General features: G+C 29.7%; 1 protein-coding gene across 2 annotated transcripts in view; it reads right to left on the bottom strand.

The window, feature by feature from the left end:
* Positions 1–22,522, bottom strand: part of LOC111633128 (serine/threonine-protein phosphatase with EF-hands 2-like) — a 142,170-nt gene that overhangs the window by 57,929 nt on the left and 61,719 nt on the right. Inside the window, exons 1-2 of one of the 2 annotated variants that reach the window (XM_023377750.1) lie at positions 12,434–12,686; positions 12,196–12,347 (exon numbers count right to left, since the gene is read on the bottom strand). In XM_023377750.1, the coding sequence (XP_023233518.1) occupies positions 12,196–12,274 (79 nt within the window). In that variant the 5' untranslated portion in view covers positions 12,275–12,347; positions 12,434–12,686. Of the gene's footprint in view, positions 1–12,195; positions 12,348–12,433; positions 12,687–22,522 lie in introns of those variants that run through there. The other variant, XM_023377688.1, reaches the window with a different exon arrangement.

Below are 22,522 nucleotides of genomic sequence, written 5' to 3'. Positions count from 1 at the left end.
AAGTAAGAGAGAAATTTTATATAAAGCTCTGAAGTTATATAAGTGACGTTATTTTAAATTTGACGTACGAAAAGATATATTTCATCAAATTCAATCGATGCGCCATTTAAAATGGCAAAAGTAAATTAATCAATCAATCTGTAACGGAAAAGATACAGGTAATAACACGATTCTTAAGAAATTATTATAATTATCGTTTTATAATGTGTTTTCAGGTAGAATATCGGATAAATTCTTCCCTTCTGTCACTACCAGATTTGTAGTTACATATAATTTGAGAAAATATATTATATGTTTGAAAGTATAATGTAAATTGTGCGTTGAGTAGTACTGTAGGAACACACTAAAATGTGAAGGGTAGTGTTCTATATCATATTTTCCCTCTGTTATATCAGAACCGAGAGAGTAAAAATTCGCTTGAATTCTAAATTGTAAAATTTCCCACAATAACCTGTTTAATCCTCATACATTTTCATGAATTATGGCATATTATATTTTAATAGCGGTGCGTAAAAACGATTCGACATCCACATATAACTTTTACTTGCAAAAATCAAGTTATAATGAAGAAAAGTGTGGTGACAATGGCAATGATTATCAGTCGTCACTGATCAAAGGGGAAGTCATATTACAGGAAGCAACAAAAAAACTGACAATCACCAGATGCCAAGTGCGCGAGAATTTATCTCCCGCGCGATAATGTCAGACAGGAGTTGTGTTTCCTTGCCAAATTCAGCGATGCGAAACCATTCCGTAACAATTTTATTCAAATCTGTTATCGTAGCGATTTTATTATTCGAAGTTCAAATGAAATATTCATACAAAGTGCATATTCGTTACGTCGATTCTAAGATTCGTTTAAGACGATTTTTATTGTTACCGAGCGTTACATTTACTTCTCTGTTAATCGTTTCGAGTTATATTAATACACAGAACACCTTACACCTCGCCTCGTTTAATATAGAATTATAAACGTTAGTAACTTCGCTGTATTAAATTGTAATTTTCTATCGCATCCCATTCGTTAATTTGAACGAAGTCACGAAATGATCGAGCGTGTTAAAGACTGAATCATTTGGAAAATTCGAATGGGAATAAGAAATTATTGTTTAATTTTTATTAAGAATTTTACGCGTACAAAAACAAAGATTGGAAAACGCTTATCGGATTTTAAATCCTACAAATGCTTGTGTTAGTTTTGGCTAACAAATGCAGTTTTCGTATCGACATTCGTACACATTTTCAGATGATTTCGATAATACAAAACTACGTTTCGAGTTTGTACGACGTTAAATCGTACAATAACGCACGCCAAGATTCCCTTTTAGAAAGTAATATGCCTACTTGTTTGTATCCTTGCAACAGGCAAATCCAGAAATTGCAGTAATTTAAATAATAATTTATTTAGCCGATACGCCAAATCAATAAAATCCTTGAACAACTTAAATAATCACAAAAACCACACTCGAGTAGTCTTCAACTGATTATGGCAATTGAACACGGCTGAAAACGCTTCAGAACCTTATTAAATTAAAACTGCCGATGATAGGTTATAGTATGACTTTTGTGTTCAATAAAATTATTAAAAAGTAAATTTGATTATTATCTGCTAATACTTATTGGATGATGTTTACGAGAGAAAAATCGATGCCGAGTTTTCTCCACGAAAACTTTCATATACGTGATTTACGCTACACGAATACTGTCTGTGTTTGGATGCGTGTATTCGTCAGATTACGTGCCTCTGTAAATAGCAACGTGCATGTCTTTATATTTATGGATAAGTGTATGTATTTTTGTTCGTCTGTATACAAGTACAAATATCTGTAATCAATTAAACATGTCTGGCGTTCTGAAGAAAATTAGGCAATTTAAATAAATGATTTCGGCATTATTGTATGACCTGTGTGCCGATAATGTTCGTGTCAATTCGTGTTAAAAACTATTAAAAGTAACATTTTTTTTTTTTTAGTTGCTTATGTTCAACAAAAGATTGAAAGATAGGAGTCGACGTGAGAGAAGATCGCCTGACGATCGTACCATGTTTCTTATGTATTCGTGAGAGCGTGCGAGCATATGTATGTGTGCGCGTGCGACGTATTTATACACACACCATAGCCAACTACATATTTCATAATAAACTTCATATTCTTCTTACTTTTATATATAACAGAGGGAAAATATGGCGATCGGTCAAAAATGACCCCCAAGATTTTTACATTTTTGGACTCAGAATACCTCGGAACCATCGAAAGATGCAAATAATTTCGGGCTAATTTCTGTATGTATGTATATTAGTGAGTGTTTGTGTGGGGGAGCACGATTTTGTTCACTCTCTTTGAAACTTAATAACTCCTGTGCTTTTTATTGAAAATTTCTGAAATTTTGCAGGGTGGTTTGTGTATTAAGGGATTGACGCTATTAAATTTTGGCAATTAAAGGTCGAGGGGGTGTGGTGATAAAGGGGGTCGTGTGTATCTCCAGTAGGATAGAACTTAATGACGATTATACTGGTTATTAACATTTAGAATTTTTTTACCTATCACTACCCTCAAAATTAAGTTCCTTTTTTGCCATTTTGTAATAGTTAAAAATATAAAAAGTTTTTTAAGATAAAATATAATAGATGGCACCACCAAAATTTTAAATGTTGCCTGGAAAGTTGAGCAACTCGTTGCTGCTTTATTTGAACTTGTAATTTTATAAAATTTGTTAGATTCCAAGCATACAAATTATCCAAACTTCCACCCTAAAATATTTGCTTTTAACTACAATTTTACTATTGATAAAATTAATAATTAACTTTAAAAAATTCGATTATTTTCAATATAATATAATTCAGTACAGGTATAATTTTCTATCACAAAAACGCAACTCATTAATTAGAGTTCTGCTGTATCCAAAACAAAATTTTCTTTTTATATTTTTATTTATTTATAATCTTTTAATAAGGTGCACAAAACGACAGGAATTGAGCACTTAAAATTTTTTATAAAAACCATCATAAAACCTAACCTAACCTTCAAAATTAAGCATTTTTCCCATTTTATAATAATTAAAAATATAAAAAGTTTTTAAAATAAAATCTCGTAAGAGATGGCACCACAAACAATCCTACCTCTTGTCGGGAAAGTTACGAAACTCGTTTCTGGATTCTTTGCATTAGTCATATTAAATACCTGATTTTAAAGCCACTATCCCAAAGCAATTACAACTTTTATACTTTAATACAGAGAAAAACGTAAGGGAAATCGAAGTATAAAACTACACGGTAAATAGAGGAAAAGGTAAGGAGAAAAATTAATTTTTTTTAATTATTTCGTGTACACGAAAACGAGAAAAAATAGGTGCACTTTCATTTACACTCATTCGTTTAAAAGTAACGGTAAATTAAGGTATAAATAGAAACATTCATTACTGTTTACGTTTTCATACGTGAAATTAATGAATTGCAATTTTAACAAAGTGTAATTTAGGAAATAATCTTTCGCATTTTCAGTTAAGAAGAAAATTCATTCTACAGCGTGTAATGTGAGATAACGGGATTTCAGGAAGTAGAACGATTCTTCGGATCGTTTTGTTTGCAAAGTTAAAGGTATGCAGATACAAAATTGCTACTTTCTATGGTCGGAAACGTGGCATAAAAATCCCAACAAATCGTTCTTGTTTGCAGATGTCGCGCGAACAGAATAATGAAAAGGAGCGGCAGTTTTATCTCCCTGTGGTATACGTCTACCTTACGAAATTCGCGTATTCTTTTATCTCGGGCGAATTTTCACCCCGTGACCGCATCGTTTCCTATCGATCTCTCTCTGTGAAATATTTCAATTTTCCATTTACAGTAAAACCTGCGTAAACCGGACGGTAACGAATATTTCTTCCGAGGGAGGGTCATTTTTCTACCGATCGCCTTACTTTCCCTTTTATATATAACAGACCCGGAAAAGTAAAATGATAATAATAATAATGTTTTCTTTTCCGTAGGGATTGAATTAATTCTGGAAAGTTTAACGACATTTCGAATGGAAAAAAGTAAAAAAAAAAAAAAAATCGATGATACAACGGCACCTAACTGAGAAATAAAAATCTTACTTGGAATTACACGAGTGATTTCCGGAAACAATAACAGAATAGCATTTTAAGCGCCTGTCTTGTAGAAAAATTTGGCAATTTTTTCTTTTAAATTAATGAAATTTTATGGAGCGAATGGGAAATTCTTCGAGTGCGTGATCGACTCAGCCATTTTTACTTTATTTTTATAAGCGAGCAAAGTACGTAGACCCTCTTGAAAGGTCGTTATAATCCTCTCTGCATAGATTACGTGTAGCTTTATCGCATTGTAAATGGTAATTTTACAAAATATACGTTTTATCTATTGATACTTGGAACGACATCTTGTAAGGTCGAGAGGGGATGAGCTGTTATAATTAAATGTCAAATAATTTTATGAGGAGATCAAACGAGTTACACAGGCGCAAATATGTTGTATAAAAATAATGTATTGGATGAAGACGTCAGCGATGTATTATAATTAATCGAGAGTACGTGAGGTGAGGGATGGGGTGGTTTCTATGCGTGACCGATTCGAATTTGTAAACGAAACCGTCTCGAATGTGTTCTAACTGCAATTAAGTAATTAATTTTTAATTATCGTTCTTCGAAAGATCGCATTTATTGTAATTAGTCTATTCGTTAGCCTTAATTAAATATTTAATATATATTCCTGTAACATCGTCCGACGTATTTATTGGCTACGTCCACTTTCTTCGGAACATAAAGTGAATTGTGACGAATCATTTTTCATTTCGTTTCTCCCCGGGGAAATCGAATATGATGAAACGTTAAAATTCACTAATGACTAAATTTCACTTGAAAAATCAACAAATTCTCTTGTTTTTAAGTTTTTCATGCACTTATTTCTAGAAAAAAAAAAATAATAATCGAATGTATTGATATATCATTGCTACATCAAATGCAGGGCTGCAATTTTCAATCATAATTTAATTTTAAAAGTTCGAATATAGTTAACATAGTCTCATGTCACAAAAGTTTCCATACCCAGTCTTAATTTTCATCTATCTAACTCCGTTCTTAAGATTAACAAAGGACAGACAGACAAACGACTGTAGGAATGTAACTTTTATTCATTTAGTGTATTTACGAGTAACGTAAATATGCGTAAATTCCTCGAAGAATAAGCGAATGTATAATACTTATTTGCAGAAATAAGACTGTTGAGAACATCAAATAAGTCTAAATTTCTAAGCAAACTATTTCGTGACAGGCAAGTGCGTATATTTTATTATAAATGAAGCAAAATTAGGTAATAAATTACACGAGGCATCACAAGTAATAATTAAAATAAACAATTTTTTTCATATTTTTTCATTCAAATTTACATTTTCTCGCTTTCAAAACACCAACTTCCTTATTTCATACAGGGCTAATGACAAATGGAGAGAGAGAGGGTCGAAGAATGATTTCTAGAATGATAAATTAACTTATTTATTTCGTATTTAATTTAAATACAAGAAAATAATATAAGATATTTACTTATTCACGCGAGTACCTCGTGTAGAATTAATATAAGATGCCCTTTTAATAGTTAGAATGCTAATTAAAACCAAAGTAGCCGCAAACAGAGCGCGGTAATTTATATTATACTAGAGAAAATCTATTAAAAAAAAAACACACATTTGATTTACGAAGCTCGCGAAGACGGAATTTTGTAAAGTCTTTATAAACCCTATCCCCATTGTGCACGAAAGAATTGATAGAAGAGCAGAAACAAGCTTAATGCACCGAGGAATATGAAAGGAAGTCCTCGTTTCAACGAGGTTAACGACTGATATAACGAGGGATAACATTTTTCTAGAAAAAAAAAAAGAATTCTAGTATGCTTTCTGGAGTGAATAAATTAAAATTAATAGAAAAGGATAATAATATATACGTGTTATTTATGTCTCGGTCCGAATGAATTACAATTTTTGTATCGATAGAGTTTGGGAGGAAGGAAACAAGCGGAGGCAACACATTCATTAGACGAGTTGACATCAGTTGAGACGGTCACTCCCTTTGTTACCATGGAAACGGGACGTATAATCGGGGCTGTTTCGATTTACAAAAATCCCGTCCTCTTCCTATTAGAGATTAAGTAGAGCGAATCAACGTTCCCCTCACGAATTATTTTCTCTTTCTTTTCAGTCGAGTTTCTAAACGATCTTGTTTTGTTCGGCGAATTTTCTTAATAAAATTCAACAGCAAACAATACTTTAAACTTCTGTTTACACGAGTTTTTCTTGTTTTTAAATACACGTCGATTTAGTTTAATTAATTATCATCGCCCTCGAGTCAAACGATATTGCAGAAACGACTATTTAAAAGGATAAGTTACAGAAAGTCAATCCATTTAATAACTTTTGAAAGGTTTCTCTGGTCTTTCTCGTTTTATCTTTTGTCTGTCTTTTTCTATTTTCTAGCTAAAGGCTTTTTAAAGATTACTCTTTTAGTTAGTAATTGCTTCAACTTATTTATTGTACAAAAACTTTACTAATATGTAACTTATGAAATTATAACGTTTATTTTCTGAAAATATAAAATATTAACTTCGAAAACATCGCGATTTCCGTAAACAGGATGGCCTAAAAGTCAGTTAATCGAGAGATATTGTTTATATATTTTTAAGATTTTAAGAACGGTTAAAACTATATTATTTATGATGTAGTCGCTTCGTCTATTTGTTCTTAAAGTAATCGTAAAGATAATATATCTCGGTTAACTGACTTTTAGCCACCCGATGTTAAAAATGCAAGCGATAGACGGTTAAAAACTCCACTTTTAAAAGAGATGATTATTTTTTCGTAATTTATTTTATTGATTTTTTTACAGTATAGTTAGATCCGCGGTTCCCAAAGCGTAAGAAGCGATTCCCAGCATTATAAAAATCATAATTGTTGGGCTGCAAATTGAAAAAAATTGTAGACAAATAAATTCCCACTGTCTGTCTGTCTGTCTCTTTCCTTAATCTCAAAAATAGTTGGACAGATGAAATTCAAGAGCAGATATGGAAACCTTAAGTGTAGAAGGCCCCGATTAACTATATAAAAACTTCCAATGCAAACCCTAACTCATATTATTTCAATTCAAAAATTCCTCCTCCGAAAGGTACTAGATGACCGGCACGACTCTATTGTTAAAGGAAAAGTATGATGTACAGGAGCAAGACACTACTAATTTGCGTATAGTTTAAATTAAACAAATTAAAAAATATGATTAAAAATTGCAGCCCGGCATTGTGACGATATCACAATAAATAATTGCTCGTTTGTGACGCAAAATCGTACATACATTTAATAATTCACAAGATATCGGAGTGTTTAATATATTNATAAATTGGATTTTTGAAAATTAGAACTGAAAAATAAACTATGAGATGAATTTAAATTTGTTCTTATTTAAATTAAACTTTTCTACGTATGTAGTGTATAAGGTGCTACTAATTTTATGTATTTCTAAGACAGAAAATTTAAAAAATTCTTTTGAGTGTAGGTAACGTATATTACATTAAGTGTGAAAGATATTAAGTCTATAGATGTAGTTATAATTTGTCAATGATGATTAGAGATTAAGAATATATAATGGAAATGTGAATAATTCTCACATATTTAATATCTCTAACTGAATACTTCTTGAACCAATTTCCATTAAGAACTTTTATGACTAATATCTTGTAAGAAGAAATAAAACTCCTGTATTTTCAGTGTTTTGAGTTAAAATATCGTAAATGTCAGTAAATATTTCAGAATATTTTACCAACTGTTTAATCAAACGATTGTTGAGGCAGGACTTAATTGGAACAATTCTGTCAATGACAAAAAAATTAATTTTCTCTAATTTGCTTATTGTTTTATAATAGATACAAATTGAATTGTAGATGTACTGTCTTTGAGAAATAACAGAGGAATTTTTAATAGTGTTGCACAGGAGATTTATTTTCTTTTACAAGATATTAGTCATAAAAGATCTTAATGGAAATTGATTCAAGAAGTATTCAGTTAGAGATATCGAATATGTGAAATTATTCTTATTTCTATTATATATTCTTAATCTAATCATCGTTGACAAATTATAACTGCATCTGTAGACTAAATATATCTTTCACACTTAATGTAATATACGTTACCTACACTCAAAAGAATTTTTTAATTTTCTCTCTTAGAAATACATAAAATTAGTAGCACCATATTTGTTTGTATTCTNGAATATTTTCGTTTTTTTTAAAGTTTAGATTTTAATTTTAGCACGTACACTTGCCAATCTTTATGCATCTAATTACATAAGCGACTAACAATTTTCTTTATTCTTATGTAATTGGATTCATAATCTAACAAAGTTATATCCTTGATAAAACTTCATAATTATACGAATAACTAAAATTCCGTGATTGATATAAACTTTTTTTATAAATGTAATGTTGCCTATTAACTGTGTATATATTTTAATTATTTTTAAATAGAAGCGGTCATAAACTTTAGTGTAAAACTTCTGAATATTTCAGTTATGTTTAGTAATTAATTGAATTTAATACATTTATTCAATTAAAGGATGAATACAGAATGAGGATAAATTTAGTCATTTTTCAATATTTATTACATCAAAATTTAAGCATGCTTTTACGGACTTGTATTCTAATTTTAGATACAATTTTAAAATATTTAAAATCCAAGCTTAATTTGCCGTAAATATTGGTAAGTTTCGTTTAGATGTAAATTGCCGTTAACGTTTGAAAATAAGTATTATTTTTCCCCTGTTTTTTGTTTTAATAAAATCGCTTGTATGCATCGAGAAAACTCGTTAATATATGTTAATCGAAGGAGAATTTATGACAATATAGCCAAAAACTACATTGTGCTGACAAAGTATAAGCTTTAGTGAGTGCAAAGGCACGTAATTCGCTAGTGAAAGAATCGATATTGGTAGGCTTTTTGCATTTGATTCCTTACAGAACAATATTTTTGTTTAATAAGAGGGAGAAGATTGACCGGAAGAAGTTGACAGAAAGAAATTCGGCACACAAACATATATTCAAATAAAATAGATGATGGAAGAGGAGAAGTAAAACGGGAAGAGAAGAAGTAAAACTTGAATCGATTCCAAGTTGAATGTCATCCAAGGCCATCTTATTGTCTGCCGCGCGGTCGCATACGAAACGGTAAAAGATGACTAACGACAATTGTCCACGACTCGGTTAATTATGCAGATTCTCTGCTCTTCGTAAGGAAGATTCACTCGCATGACCACGTTTATACGAGTTAATAACATTCTCCGACTTTTAACAACTGATTGCGCGTATAACAATTCGAACGTAGCTTATTTAAGCAATAACTTGAAAACTATCGAGGCGAGACAAAATATAGGCTGTATGAAGTGTCGACAAATGCGTAACAATTTATTATAGTTGGGTAATAATAATTTTTATGTTTCGTAAGTGTTTCGATTTTTAAACTAAAACGAGTAAATGATATTGATAAACAAATTGAATTCGTAGTACTTAAAAATTGTTATGACTACTCTAACTGTTTCTATTATTTACCTACCTAGATTATACTTATTTTTATTGTTTTATTGTTAAAGTAATTATGTTTTTTGGCACTAAATACGAATACTTTATAAAACTTTTCCCTATTATAATGTGTCTATTTACATAGTCTAGTAGGCTATATAAGTATTGTGTATATATATTAGAATGCTTATGTCTAGTTTAAAATAAAATCATTGTAAATATTTGCAAAACTGTCATGCTAAAAAACGACATATTTTGTAATTATTTACAGAAATTTCTTATAAATTTCACTTTTTATTCTTCTAAATGAGAATTTTTCTAAACAAACAATATTATTTTTATTCTTGTATAAACAAGAATTATTTGAATTATATACTTCTTTGTATTAAATTCTGTATGTTAAAAAGGATCATCATTCATAAATACGCCTCTGTAATAGAATAGGTAATTTATTAAATGTTGTTGTGTAAGCAAAAATTATTATTGTAATTGAAATTAGTTAAGTAACTTGCGGTTACGTCACTCGTAAAGTTGTCTTCGTAAACTTCTACAGACAACAAACAGGTGACGACCACCGTGTCTTATCGATTGGAATGACAGATAGAATCATCACAAAAGACGATATAAGGCACGCCAGTTTATTTGACGAGCGATATTAGCCATTAACAAAAGACATATAATGCCTCTTTAAACATCATTAACTGACAAATCTGGATTTGGCTTACAATTATGGCGTAAATAATTCTATCAGACATTCCTAACACACAAAGCCATTTTACAAACAGATGTGTACAATGATTTTCGTATATTTATATAACTCGAAGAATTGTTTAACTTTACTTAATTAACTCAGTAATGGCGAGATGAAGATGTCAAATTCGATTTCGTGTTGAAAAAAAGGAAATATTTCGTCTCCTTCGCTGAAATTATTCAATCCGCTGTTTTATAAACGGAATAAAGAGTAGTATTTACCGGCTGAATAAAGCTTTAAGATCGCGAAATAGAAGTTTTTTCTTCAATTTTTCGTTTATCAAACTCGTCAAATCAAAACCACTTTAACCTATATACTAAGAGTGGTTTCTAAGCAACATGGAAACTGCTTGAAAGGAAAGACCCGGATATTATAATTTCCTTAGACGTGGAGAGGAGAAAAGTGTGCAAGTAATTTTATGGGAAGAGAGAAAAAACCGTCGAGAATAAAAAATATATGCGAGAAAAAAAAATGAGGCATCGATTGAGTCAACAAATATTTACTATTCGAATCGAAAATCTCTCCAGCAAGAGCCACAACAAGAAAAAAAAAATATTGAAATTCTCGTTTCTTAGAATACCAAAGCCTTGAAATTTTTCTTTCAGAATCAAAATATATGATTGACGGAATGGACTAAATCCTGTCGAATCGACAAAATCTAACAAGATGGAATAACAAAAAGTGAATTCCTGCCTAAAAGAGAAATGTCGCCATCATAAATAACTTCTTCTTTTGTATTAATAAACTGTATTTTTTTGAAAAAAAAAATGTAATCATATTGACAAAAGACGTTCACGAAAAGTGATAGATCCATATGGAAAACTTTTGCTTACACGACAAAGCTGTTAGCTAAGAGTCACACAACTGTCATACTTCATAATAAGATGACAATAAAACCATTTCTTCCGGAAGAAGTGACTAAGAACACACACGAAACTTATTTTTGAAGGATTTAATTTTCTACGCCGGCAATTGCAGTTAAATTGGGAGAAATAAAATAATAAACAGGATACGAATAAAATTAATTAAGTTATCTGTGTTGAAATACAGCACAATTATCTTAACTTATGGCCTTAGTGTGATAAGATTACTTATCTTATCGGCTTATATTTTTAATATAAAATTCTTATTTACGCGAAAACTCTCGTTTGATGAATAAGAAAACAAAATATATTTATTTGAATTTTCGAATAACTAATGAAGAGTTTTGATTGATTTTGAGTGTAATTAAATATTCTTATCGTAAATATATTACTTTCTCTATGTACAGTATGTATATATTTAAATTAATGTTTAACAAGCGCAAGTTTGACATTAAACATTAATATTTTACTTTCTTCGAACGAGTGTTTTCCATTTTACTTTCTTTTTTACTTGCTTAACACCTTTTTTTTTCTAAAAGCGGTGATGCGAATTAATTTAAGAAACATCTTAACTGGAAAGGTCACGAAGGAAGTTCAATGCTATTTCCTACTCTGTTCTTTTTTTCTAGACTTAAAATAGTTGTTTCTATCAATATAAACTAACTAATCTTTTTTCCTGTAAGGTAGAAGAAGAGTTAGCTATTTAGAGTGTACGAAAAGTTATTTTATGTTTTTTTTTAAGGAACGAAAAATATTTTAACTATTGGACTGTGCCGTACTGTAGAGAACAGTGTAGAGAATGCGTATCGAGAACATTGTTCTCATTGAATTTTAGCTTGAATGAGTCGTTATCTCGACAGTCGAGGTGTCTGTGGGTATCGCACCTCGCCAAAACTAACTAAATCACCGCGACACTAACTAAGTTATTTTAAGGAATAGAATTTTGGTCGAAGAAATTCGTTCTTTCCAACAGGCAAAGTTAAAATCAAGTAACGAAATAAATTTAAATTATAACTCACATTTTTCGGCATTGCTCATGGCATCCTGGCTCTTATTTTTTCCTTCCGTTTTGCTCATAGACGAACCGGCGCAACCCATGTTTTTTTTGTTTGTTTTTTTTAAATTTATTTTTGATAGTTCTCGACGTTTATTTAAAATCGAAACTGCAAATCTGAAACGACATTTAAAAAAAAAAATTAATTAAATTGAAGAGAAGGTAAAAGTAAACCGGGTGAATTGGTAAAATTAGCGACACACCATGGTGAGGAGGGAAAGATGCTCGGATACGTCAGCTCCGTTAGAGTACGCGCGCTGCTCTGAGACCTGGAGAGAATCTACGATATAATTTGTCGTTGCTGACGTCACGCCGTGATGTAATCTAGCGCTTCGTCCTTTTGGCGCCACGTTTCGAACAATTTTCTGACATTTAAAGAGAACCGAAAAATGAAAAAAAAAATCCCAACAAAACTCTAATTGAGAGCCACTTTAACACTTTACGAAAGCCACTGCGTTCTTAAAAACTTGTAGAAACAAAAATAATAATATCTATAAAAATGTGTTTGTATTTCTAATAGACAATATCTAGAAAAAATTTAGTAATGTAATTTAATGTGTTTATCTATTTATATAGCCTATACAATATTGCATACTACGACAATGTCTGGGGTTCTTGTTACTTTAGTCAATACCAGTCTGTGGCGAGTGATAACCCCACCAGTCACACTATAGACTGTGGCTTCCAGCTTTGAATTATATATTTTTACAGTGTATAGAATGGAGCAAAATTCAATTTATGTATATTTACATATGTGTTAAACAAATTATATTAAGTAAAGTATATTATTCTAGTGAAAAATTACTTAATATACAATAAATTGAATTTTGCCCCACTTTATATACTGTCTGTAAACACACTACATATCGGCTATATGTAGAGCCTATATGTATATACGTACAGTACATACATGTAGAGTACAATACTACAAAAGCTAGTTTGCATATGCATGGAAAAATTGCTTAAGTACCCTGTCTTTATTGATTATTATTTAATAATATTATTGTCTATTTGTTGTTTGTTGTATAATAACAATTATATTGTTTATTTGTTGTTTGTTTATGTTTAGTTGTATATTGATTTTGTGCTTTTTTTTATTATTTATACGTTTTGCTCCACATTGTTTACTGTTTTTAGTTTTCGTTTAATTCTAGTTTGAAAAATAAATTGGAAAATTAAAATTGGAAATGGAGAAAGATATGAAAGTATTATTACGTTAATTATTCTTAATAAAATATTACAATTATGCTTCCGTTTAATTGACTTTTGTTACAACCTGATATTCTTGAACGTGTCGATTTTAAATTAATTAAACATTAATTAAGCTTTGTTAATTCAGATTAAAGCAATCTTTTAAATAATATGAATTTCTATTGAATCGAAAAACTATTTTTTTCGATCAAATAGAGTAATTTCGTTAAAATTTTTTTATAATATTCATGAATTCGTTCAAAGAAAAACCATTAATACAATGATTTTATAAATTAAAATATATGGTTTATCATAATTACTGTATTTACATCTTGTATCCTATTAGCTTGCAATTTGGCTTAGCTGACTCCGGAGACAATATGCTGCTAAGGGTACAATGAGTTCACAGGGGCTTTGTATAATATACAGTATATGTAATTATAAAATACACAATATATAATATGTACTGTACATGTATATAAATACATGTAAGAATTTGTCTCTAGTGTGTGTTGCTATAAACAGTTTTTTTATAATTATATATATATACTGTTGGAAAAATTCTTTCTTCTGTAAATAAGAACAAAAGAAATAAATGTCGAGAAATGTATTTCTTTTTATCGAACAATTAGTCTGTAGTTTTTCACTTCAAAGAAAATTATCTGAACAATTCTTTTGTTATGTAATTAAAAGAAAGTTAACTGCCTCAATCCATCGTTTATATATAGGCCTATATTAAAAAAATATTTGAGTAAAATTATAAACAAACAAAGACCTATTCAAAATAAGAATCAATTGAATAAGTAATATTATTATCAATACTAGACGCAGAAGAGCTATATGACCCACATACATTAGCTCTAGTTTAAACCGTAAAAAAATCCAGCAACGAGTTGCGTAACTTTCCCGGCAAGAAAGTTAAAATCGTGTGTTATGCCATCTGTTATGAGATATTATTTTAAAACTTTTTATATTTTTGACTATTATAAAATGTCAAAAAGCTTAATTTTAAGGGTATAGACGAGTTTTATAAAACAAAAAAAAATTGTAAATGTTGATAATGAATTAAATTTTCACGAGCAATTATTTATTGTGATATCACAATGCTGGCTGCAATATTTAATCATATTTTTAATTTATTTAATTTAAAATATATGTTCTCTACTTCAAATTAGTAGTGGCTTGTCCTTGTATATCAAACTTTTTTGTTAGAATAGAATCATGCCGGTTATCTAACTCCTTTCAAGGAAAATTTTTGAATTGGAATAACGTGACTTCCAATTTGCATCAGAAGTTCTTATGTAGTTAATAGGGGCCACCTGCTCCTAACTTTTCACATTTGGTCTCGGCTTTCATCTATTTAACTCCGTTTGCGAGATTAAGAAAAGACTGACAGATAGAGACGACAGTGGTAATTTCTAGGTCTACAACAATTTTTTTTTTCAAATTGCAGCCCAATTAAGTCCGACCCACTCCAGTTATAACACACGACCCCTTCTATTTCCCCACTCTCTTGATCTTTAATCATCAAAATTTAATAAAATCAATGCTCCCAACCCTGCAAAATTTCAAAAATTTTCGAGAAAAGGCACAGGCGTTATTAAGATTTAAAGTGAGTGAACATAATCCTGCTCACCATACATACAAGCATTCATACATATCCACACACAGAAAATAACTGCATTTTTTTCCATTTCTCGACGTTACAAAGTTCCCAGAGTCCAAAAATGTAAAGTCATTTTTTGAACTTTCTCCTTGTTATATATATAACAGCCGGGAAAGTAAAATATTATCATCCTAGCTGTAAATATGTAGTAGAAACTTACTAAAATAAGCTTCTGTTTTAGTTTAGATAGACCTCATTCATTTACATCCTCACAAAATAAATAACACATAAAGTATTAAATCGAAAAAGTTTTAAATATTAATTTATCTACGTTATACGCAGCATTTCGCCCTTATTACAAAGTAATGTCAGTTGGGAAATGTTTCCTTTTTTTTCATTTTATATTTAATGACGGCTTAACTAGAAATAGATCATCATCAGAGGGAAATTTTGCTTATTTATATCAATATAAATGTCGCTTGCAATTCACTAATTATTTAAATAATTTCTTTTCTGTTTACATCGTTAATAATCGATAAGAGTTGTCTCGATCGTCTACTAATTAATTAAATGAATTACAATTCTGTTCAAAAGAATTTTAAATATCGTTCACCTCTAAGCCGATTTTTGTTTTAAGATTTATGATTCGTCGATGGAATTAATTTTGAAGCAGTAAATATTTTAAAATTTATAAATATTTTTTTTTAATTTAACAAAAGGGATTTCGTAAAATGTCAATAGAACAATACAAAAAATTATTGTAAAATTTTACTCGATAATTATAAACTGTAAAAGTTTTTAATTCAAAATACATTTCTAAATAATAAGTTATTTAAAAAAAAATCCAGTAACGAGTTGCTTAACTTTCCTGGCAACATTTGATGGTGCCATCTGTTATGATATTTAATTTAAAAACTTTTCATATTTTTAACTATTAAAAAATGGCAAAAAGCATAATTTTAAGGGTATGGATGGGTTTTATTAAAAATTTTAAATGCTAATAACCAGTAAAATCGTCATTAAGTCTGACCCTACTCGAGATACGACACACGACTCCATTATCTCCCCACCCCTCGACCTTTAATTAACCACTAAAATTTAATTGCATCGATCCCCTAATAAACAAATTTCCCTGAAAAAATTTCAGAAAATTTCACCAATAAGCGCAGGAGTTATTAACCTTCGAAGTGGGTGAAACAAAATCGTGCCCCCGGCAATCCATACACAGCAAAAACCCCGAATTCTTTTGCATTTCTCGACATTTTAAGGTGCTCTGAGTCAAAAAATGTAAAAATCTTGGGGAGTCATTTTTGACCGATTGCCATATTTTCCGTTTTGTATATCAGAGCCGGAAAGTACAAAGCAAAACGGTAGTAATTGGTAATTGGAAGGACACTGAATTTTCCGTTTCACGTCACCAAATTCTTTAAGGCTCCTGTTCGCTTTTAAATATTTTTAATACTTTCTTATTATCTATACCTAATCGTTAAGGAAGATATATAGGCCTAATACAGTATTTACTTTGAGCAATATGATCTTTCAACATATACTATGATCTTTATTCATAATATAATTTATTTTGCAAAGATTGATCCTTCCACATCAGGTATCAAAGTTCCTGTATTCATGTTTTACACATTGTGTATATTGTCGTATAAGTAATATTAATTTATATCAATGTAAATTTAATCAAATAGTATAAATTTCTTGCGTCTTCTTAGAGAAACTTTTAAACATCTCAATGAAATGGTACTAATTAGATGCACGGTATAGGTATTACAGAATATGACGATAGCAACAGGATCAAGCAATAACGTGTCATTAATTGTCATTGTGTCATGTGTGCCGGTTGGTTATTGGATACTGAATATTAGTTATTCCCCGTTACTTTATTAACTTAATTTACTAGCTCTCAGGTATTTGTGATATTAGTAATGTATCATTAATTCCTTGAAAATTCCTGATCCATCATATATTAATTGCCATAGTTTAACAATACTGTAGAATAAACTAAAATTGAAATGACAGATGGTGAGGAGGATAATCAAAGAACGAATCCTATCAATAAAATTATAATTTTTGAAACGGAGTGTTAGTGAAGCTTCGTCTATGAAGCTTACAGAATTATGTTCGTTCTCAAAATCCGTTTGATAGATTTTGATTAAACTTTGCCATTTTTCATTAATTACAATGCGGAATCAAAACTGTAATAAAAAGTGGGGGTCCGTGACTTCGTTTTCGATATATAAGGTCGTTTTTCCAGCGCGCGTGACAAAACGATATCGCACGAATCGGTCGATATTTACGGTCTCTAGCAATTCTTGTATGGACTTATAGAATCGAGTTCGATAAATTTTGCCATTTTCCATTAATTGAGACGAGGAAACTAGAAATGCAATGTGGTTCATTTAAATGTAAAAACATCCAGCAACCAATCGCTTAAATTTCCAGGCAGCATTTAAAATTCTGGTGGCGCTCTGTTACGATATTTCATTTTTAAAAAACTGTTTACATTTTTAACTATTATAAAATGGCAAAAAGTTTAATTTTGACGGTAGAGATGGTTTTATAAAAACTCGTAAATGCTAATAACGAGTAAAATCATCATTAAGTCCAACCCTACTCGAGATATGACATACGACTACCCCTTATCTCTCCACCACGTCTACCTTAAACCACCAAAATTTAATAGCATGAATCTTTCTAATACACAAACCTTCCTGAAAAATTTCAGAAATTTTCAAGAGCACATGAGTTATTAAGCTTCAAAGAGGGTGAACAAAATCATTCCTTCCACAAACACTAACATCCATAAATACAGGGGAAAACCCTAATTTTTGCATTTCTCGACGTTTTAAGGTGCCCTGAGTCAAAAATATAAAAATCTGGGAGGTCATTTTTTTACCGATTTTTACTTTTCCTCTGTTAAATATGACAGAGCCAGGAAAGTAAAAATAGGAGTCCATGACTTCGTTTTCGATATACAATGGTATTACAGTGACGGAATGCGACGAACCCACATAACGGAATTTAGGCCTAGGGGTCATAAATAAAAACAACATTACTTGCACCTAACGGAAAATAGGCACAAAACACAAGAACAAAGCAATCGCCATTGATTGCTTTGTTCTTGGATTGTCTCTCCGTACAAGGATCGTGTCTCTCGTTGCGTGCAGGTACGAGGATAGCCTCTTTTGTAGTGGCAAGTGCAAAGTTCAAAGTTCACCCGTCCGCGTTCTTCAGGTACCTCTTCTGTGCCTAGTGCAGGATTCACTTCTTTCCTTCCGTTCCGCTTCAATTCTATCGCGATACGACAAAGTCTCGCGATGTCATAGTTAATACCATCACATAAATAATAAATCATATAAATTTAGCTACTGAAAAACATTCACTACATAATTTTGAAATTTTTAATATGCTTAGTATGTTTTCGCTAAGGATATTTACAAAAAAAAATTGGACTTTAAAAAATAATTATTATATAGGAGTAAAGTAAATAAAAGAAAATGATAAATTTTTTTAAATAAAATTTTCTAAATCCTCTCGAAAGATGTTAAAAAAAATATTCTTTTGTTTTCGTTTTTAAGAACTAAATAATTGAATTTTCTACTAAAGAATAATCTAATAATCGCTACTAAGTCGTAATTTTCTTTCTCTTTTCTATACCAATATGCGAGCGAATCTTTCTTCAAAAAATTATAATCTCAAGAAATATTAAAGAAGGGAAACTTCCGATAAAACGCACTTAGAATGTAGGCCATCCAAGGACAAATTTAAGAAAGATGCATTAAAGAATATTGTATTTTAAATAAAGATTAACCACGTATATAGTTGTTTACCTTGCTTTAATACTAGTTACTGAAAGAAATGAAAACAATTTATACAGTTTATATAATCACTTTTATTCACCAATCAATCTTTCTTCTAATTAGAATTTGATTGATTAGATAACTTATTATAGTCTGATCAACTTAAAAACCACTGTTAAATTCTTGAAGAATGCATTAGAAAATGCTTTCCTCCTAATTTGTTTAGAAATCATTTACGTCTATGACTTTGACAACTCTAATTCAATTACACGCTTGTTTTAAATCTATTAAATGTACGGAATATATGATTAATAAAGGCATTTACTAATAGGATATCTTCTTGTCTAATAAATAAACTTAAAATGCCATTTACTAAATAGTATACAATGAACAACTACACATAACGAATCTTAATGAGATAAATAAATTAATATGTTTAGACGATGACTCATATATTAATAATTAATTATTCTAATTATAACACTCAAACATAATGCATCTTTATATAAAAAGCTATGAGCTAATTTGCATAATTCTATAATGGCAATTTAATTCTAATGAATTTTAATATATTTAATGTATTTTAATGTAGTTCATTATTAAATTAATACTAAATGACTACGTAGATAAATTAGAGGAATAATTTATGTAATTATTTATTTCTATAAATATGCATTAATAAATTATAAATTATTCAAATTATACCACTCATGTATATAATGATTTTTTTCTACATAGAAAAACAAAACCACATATAAAAATAATAATAAAATAGTATTATTCTGGTTTATTTAACACATTATATATATATATATAAACTATTAAATAAACCATTGATTCATCCTCCTATATATATATATATATATGTTCGTGTGTGTGTCTGTAGGGTGACTCAAAAGTCAGTTAACGAAGATATATTTTATGTTAAACATTTTTAAAACGTTTAAAACCTGTTTGGAAGAATAATAACCTTAAATTATATCTTGTCTGACGTTTGGACTATCCATATATACAATTTAAAGAAATTATAACTAATAATAATACAGTGCTTTTGGTCCTTTCTACTACGTGTTATACCATATACACTGTATGAATCTATCTACTTTAAATCTTAATCACAAGATTTACATCATGGTATAGAAAGCAGCAATATTAAATACTACTGTAGTTAAATAGTGAAGAATTTTTTAAACATAGATAGGTACTGTACACTAATATAATTTCAAATAAATACGAAGCAGTAGCTATGCTTTGAATTTAGTCCAATTATTGTGTTTGAATAACTACTATAACAATAAAATCGCCTTTCAGATTAATTATAAAATTGCAAAAATAAAAAAATACAAAAAGCAGAATTATAAAAAATGTTTCTGAATAAATAATTTAAAAGAAACAAAACAAAATCATTTTTCATTAAAAGAAAAAGAAACTGACTGGATCTCGAAGTAAAAAAAATTATATTAAATTATATTAATGGAAATATTGAAATTAAAAACCAAAAAATTAATTAGAAATTTTTATTTGAAGAAAAAAATCATTTGAAGTTTTCCATCAGAAAAACAGAATTATTATTACGAAAATAAACGTTCGGAAAATATTTTTTAAAAAAAGATTTTAAATTACCGATAGCCTTACAACGTTTCCTTGATCAATAAGTTAATAATAAGAAATTATTAGAAAAATACATGACATCATTTGTTAAAAAAAGACAAATGAATACGTGAGTGCTTTATAAAGAGATGATTATTGTTCTTTTGGAAGACATTTTAGAAAGTATCTTGGAATCAATGATGGGAATAAAAATGCTGTGTAATTAAATTAACCCTATTCGATTATTCAATAGTGTCTAGAAAGATATTTAAGCAGTCCAAATGAAAAAGATTTGGTATTGAGACATTTCCGTAAAACTTATTACCAAAATTCACCACTACAGCACTTTTGGCGCCTTGAATCTTAAGTTTGTGATTTTTGGTTGTAAGGACACCTAAAAAGTATGGTAGCCTTTGAAGGCTATCATATGCAGTGTTATAGCCTTCAAAGACAGTTATCACACTGCATCACAGAGCCGTTGAACACACTTCCTCGCCTTTAGGTTTCATATTTATACCTTCAGAATGAGGACCACATTCTTAAGATCTCTGAAGCATTAGTGTTTTGTATAAAATTAAAATTTTTGTTGTTTGCAGTGCCAAAGTGTCTTAGTGATGAGTTCAGTATTAATTTTTTTTTATGGAAAGGTCCTGATAAGTCTCTATGTCAGATTTCGTGGCATTTGGACTGTTAAATAACTCTCTAATTACAGTTGCTGTAATTACGATTACTCAGTAATACATCTTAAAATTAAAATTTTTATTCTTTATTGTGGAAATGCAGTTATACTTTAAATCCATGATGAACAAGTGAGGTCCTATTATGTGGTCTCGGCAACGTAATTTTATTTTCCTAAATTAAGCTGATATTCTGGTCAACAACTTAACCAATGAAAAGAAGAGAATAAACTATATATTATTATTTTGTATGTCATTACATATATTATTTTAGTACCTAGTGTACTGCAGGTTGTGGAATATGTTGCTATTCAGCAAGCTTAAAGCCTGCAACATCGTAAGAAAAAATACATGCGGCCAGCTGGATGATTAGAAGTTCACTTATGGCCCGCATCCAGGAAAGGTTATTCATCACTGCTTGAAATTTGTTTATTAATACGGAAAATTGTATGAAAATTAAATGGAAACTAAAAAAACATGTCTTTTATGTTTTCCTTAATAAAAATTACAGTTCTTAATGTAAAGACAGCTCGGCATTTCTACACGGCAACAGGTTTCTTAGGACGAAAAAGTATTGGGAAACACACTAGCCAGAAATATAAAAACCGTAATACTATCAGATGATAGATAATCGCTATATACAGTATATAATAAACAAGGAAATAAAAATTTTAAATATTATGACTAAATACTACATATGAAGTGTATTATTTTTTTTAATTTGTTGGTAGGTCATTAGAAAAGCATTAATTTTAAAATCCTTTGAGGCTATTTCTAAGAAAAACTTGAGAAACATTGTGAAGATGATGATAAGTTTTTATAAATACTGTATAAAATATAATCGATTTAATCTATACATGTGAGATAGAATACAAACAAATATGGTGCTACTAATTTTATGTATTTCTANTACTCCCAAAAAATTATACGTGTTTTGGAAATGTTGAGTGGAATTAGTCTAGAATCGGTTAATTTTATAGAAGAAAACCTTTCGAACAGCCTTAGTCCGTAAAGTTCCCACCTATCGGGCTGCGATTGGCTCACTCCTACAACGTAATTTTCGGTTAGCGTGGAACGTATCTAAGCGTTATAGGGGGGTCTACTGTATATAATGGAAATGTGAATAATTCTCACATATTTAATATCTCTAACTGAATACTTCTTGAACCAATTTCCATTAAGAACTTTTATGACTAATATCTTGTAAGAAGAAATAAAACTCCTGTATTTTCAGTGTTTTGAGTTAAAATATCGTAAATGTCAGTAAATATTTCAGAATATTTTACCAACTGTTTAATCAAACGATTGTTGAGGCAGGACTTAATTGGAACAATTCTGTCAATGACAAAAAAATTAATTTTCTCTAATTTGCTTATTGTTTTATAATAGATACAAATTGAATTGTAGATGTACTGTCTT

This window comes from Centruroides sculpturatus, unplaced genomic scaffold, assembly GCF_000671375.1.
Source record: "Centruroides sculpturatus isolate CEXI.00-Female unplaced genomic scaffold, Cexi_2.0 scaffold91, whole genome shotgun sequence".
Taxonomy (NCBI): domain Eukaryota; kingdom Metazoa; phylum Arthropoda; class Arachnida; order Scorpiones; family Buthidae; genus Centruroides; species Centruroides sculpturatus.
Note: the sequence above shows the minus strand (reverse complement) of the source record. Positions and strands in the feature narration are given on the sequence as shown.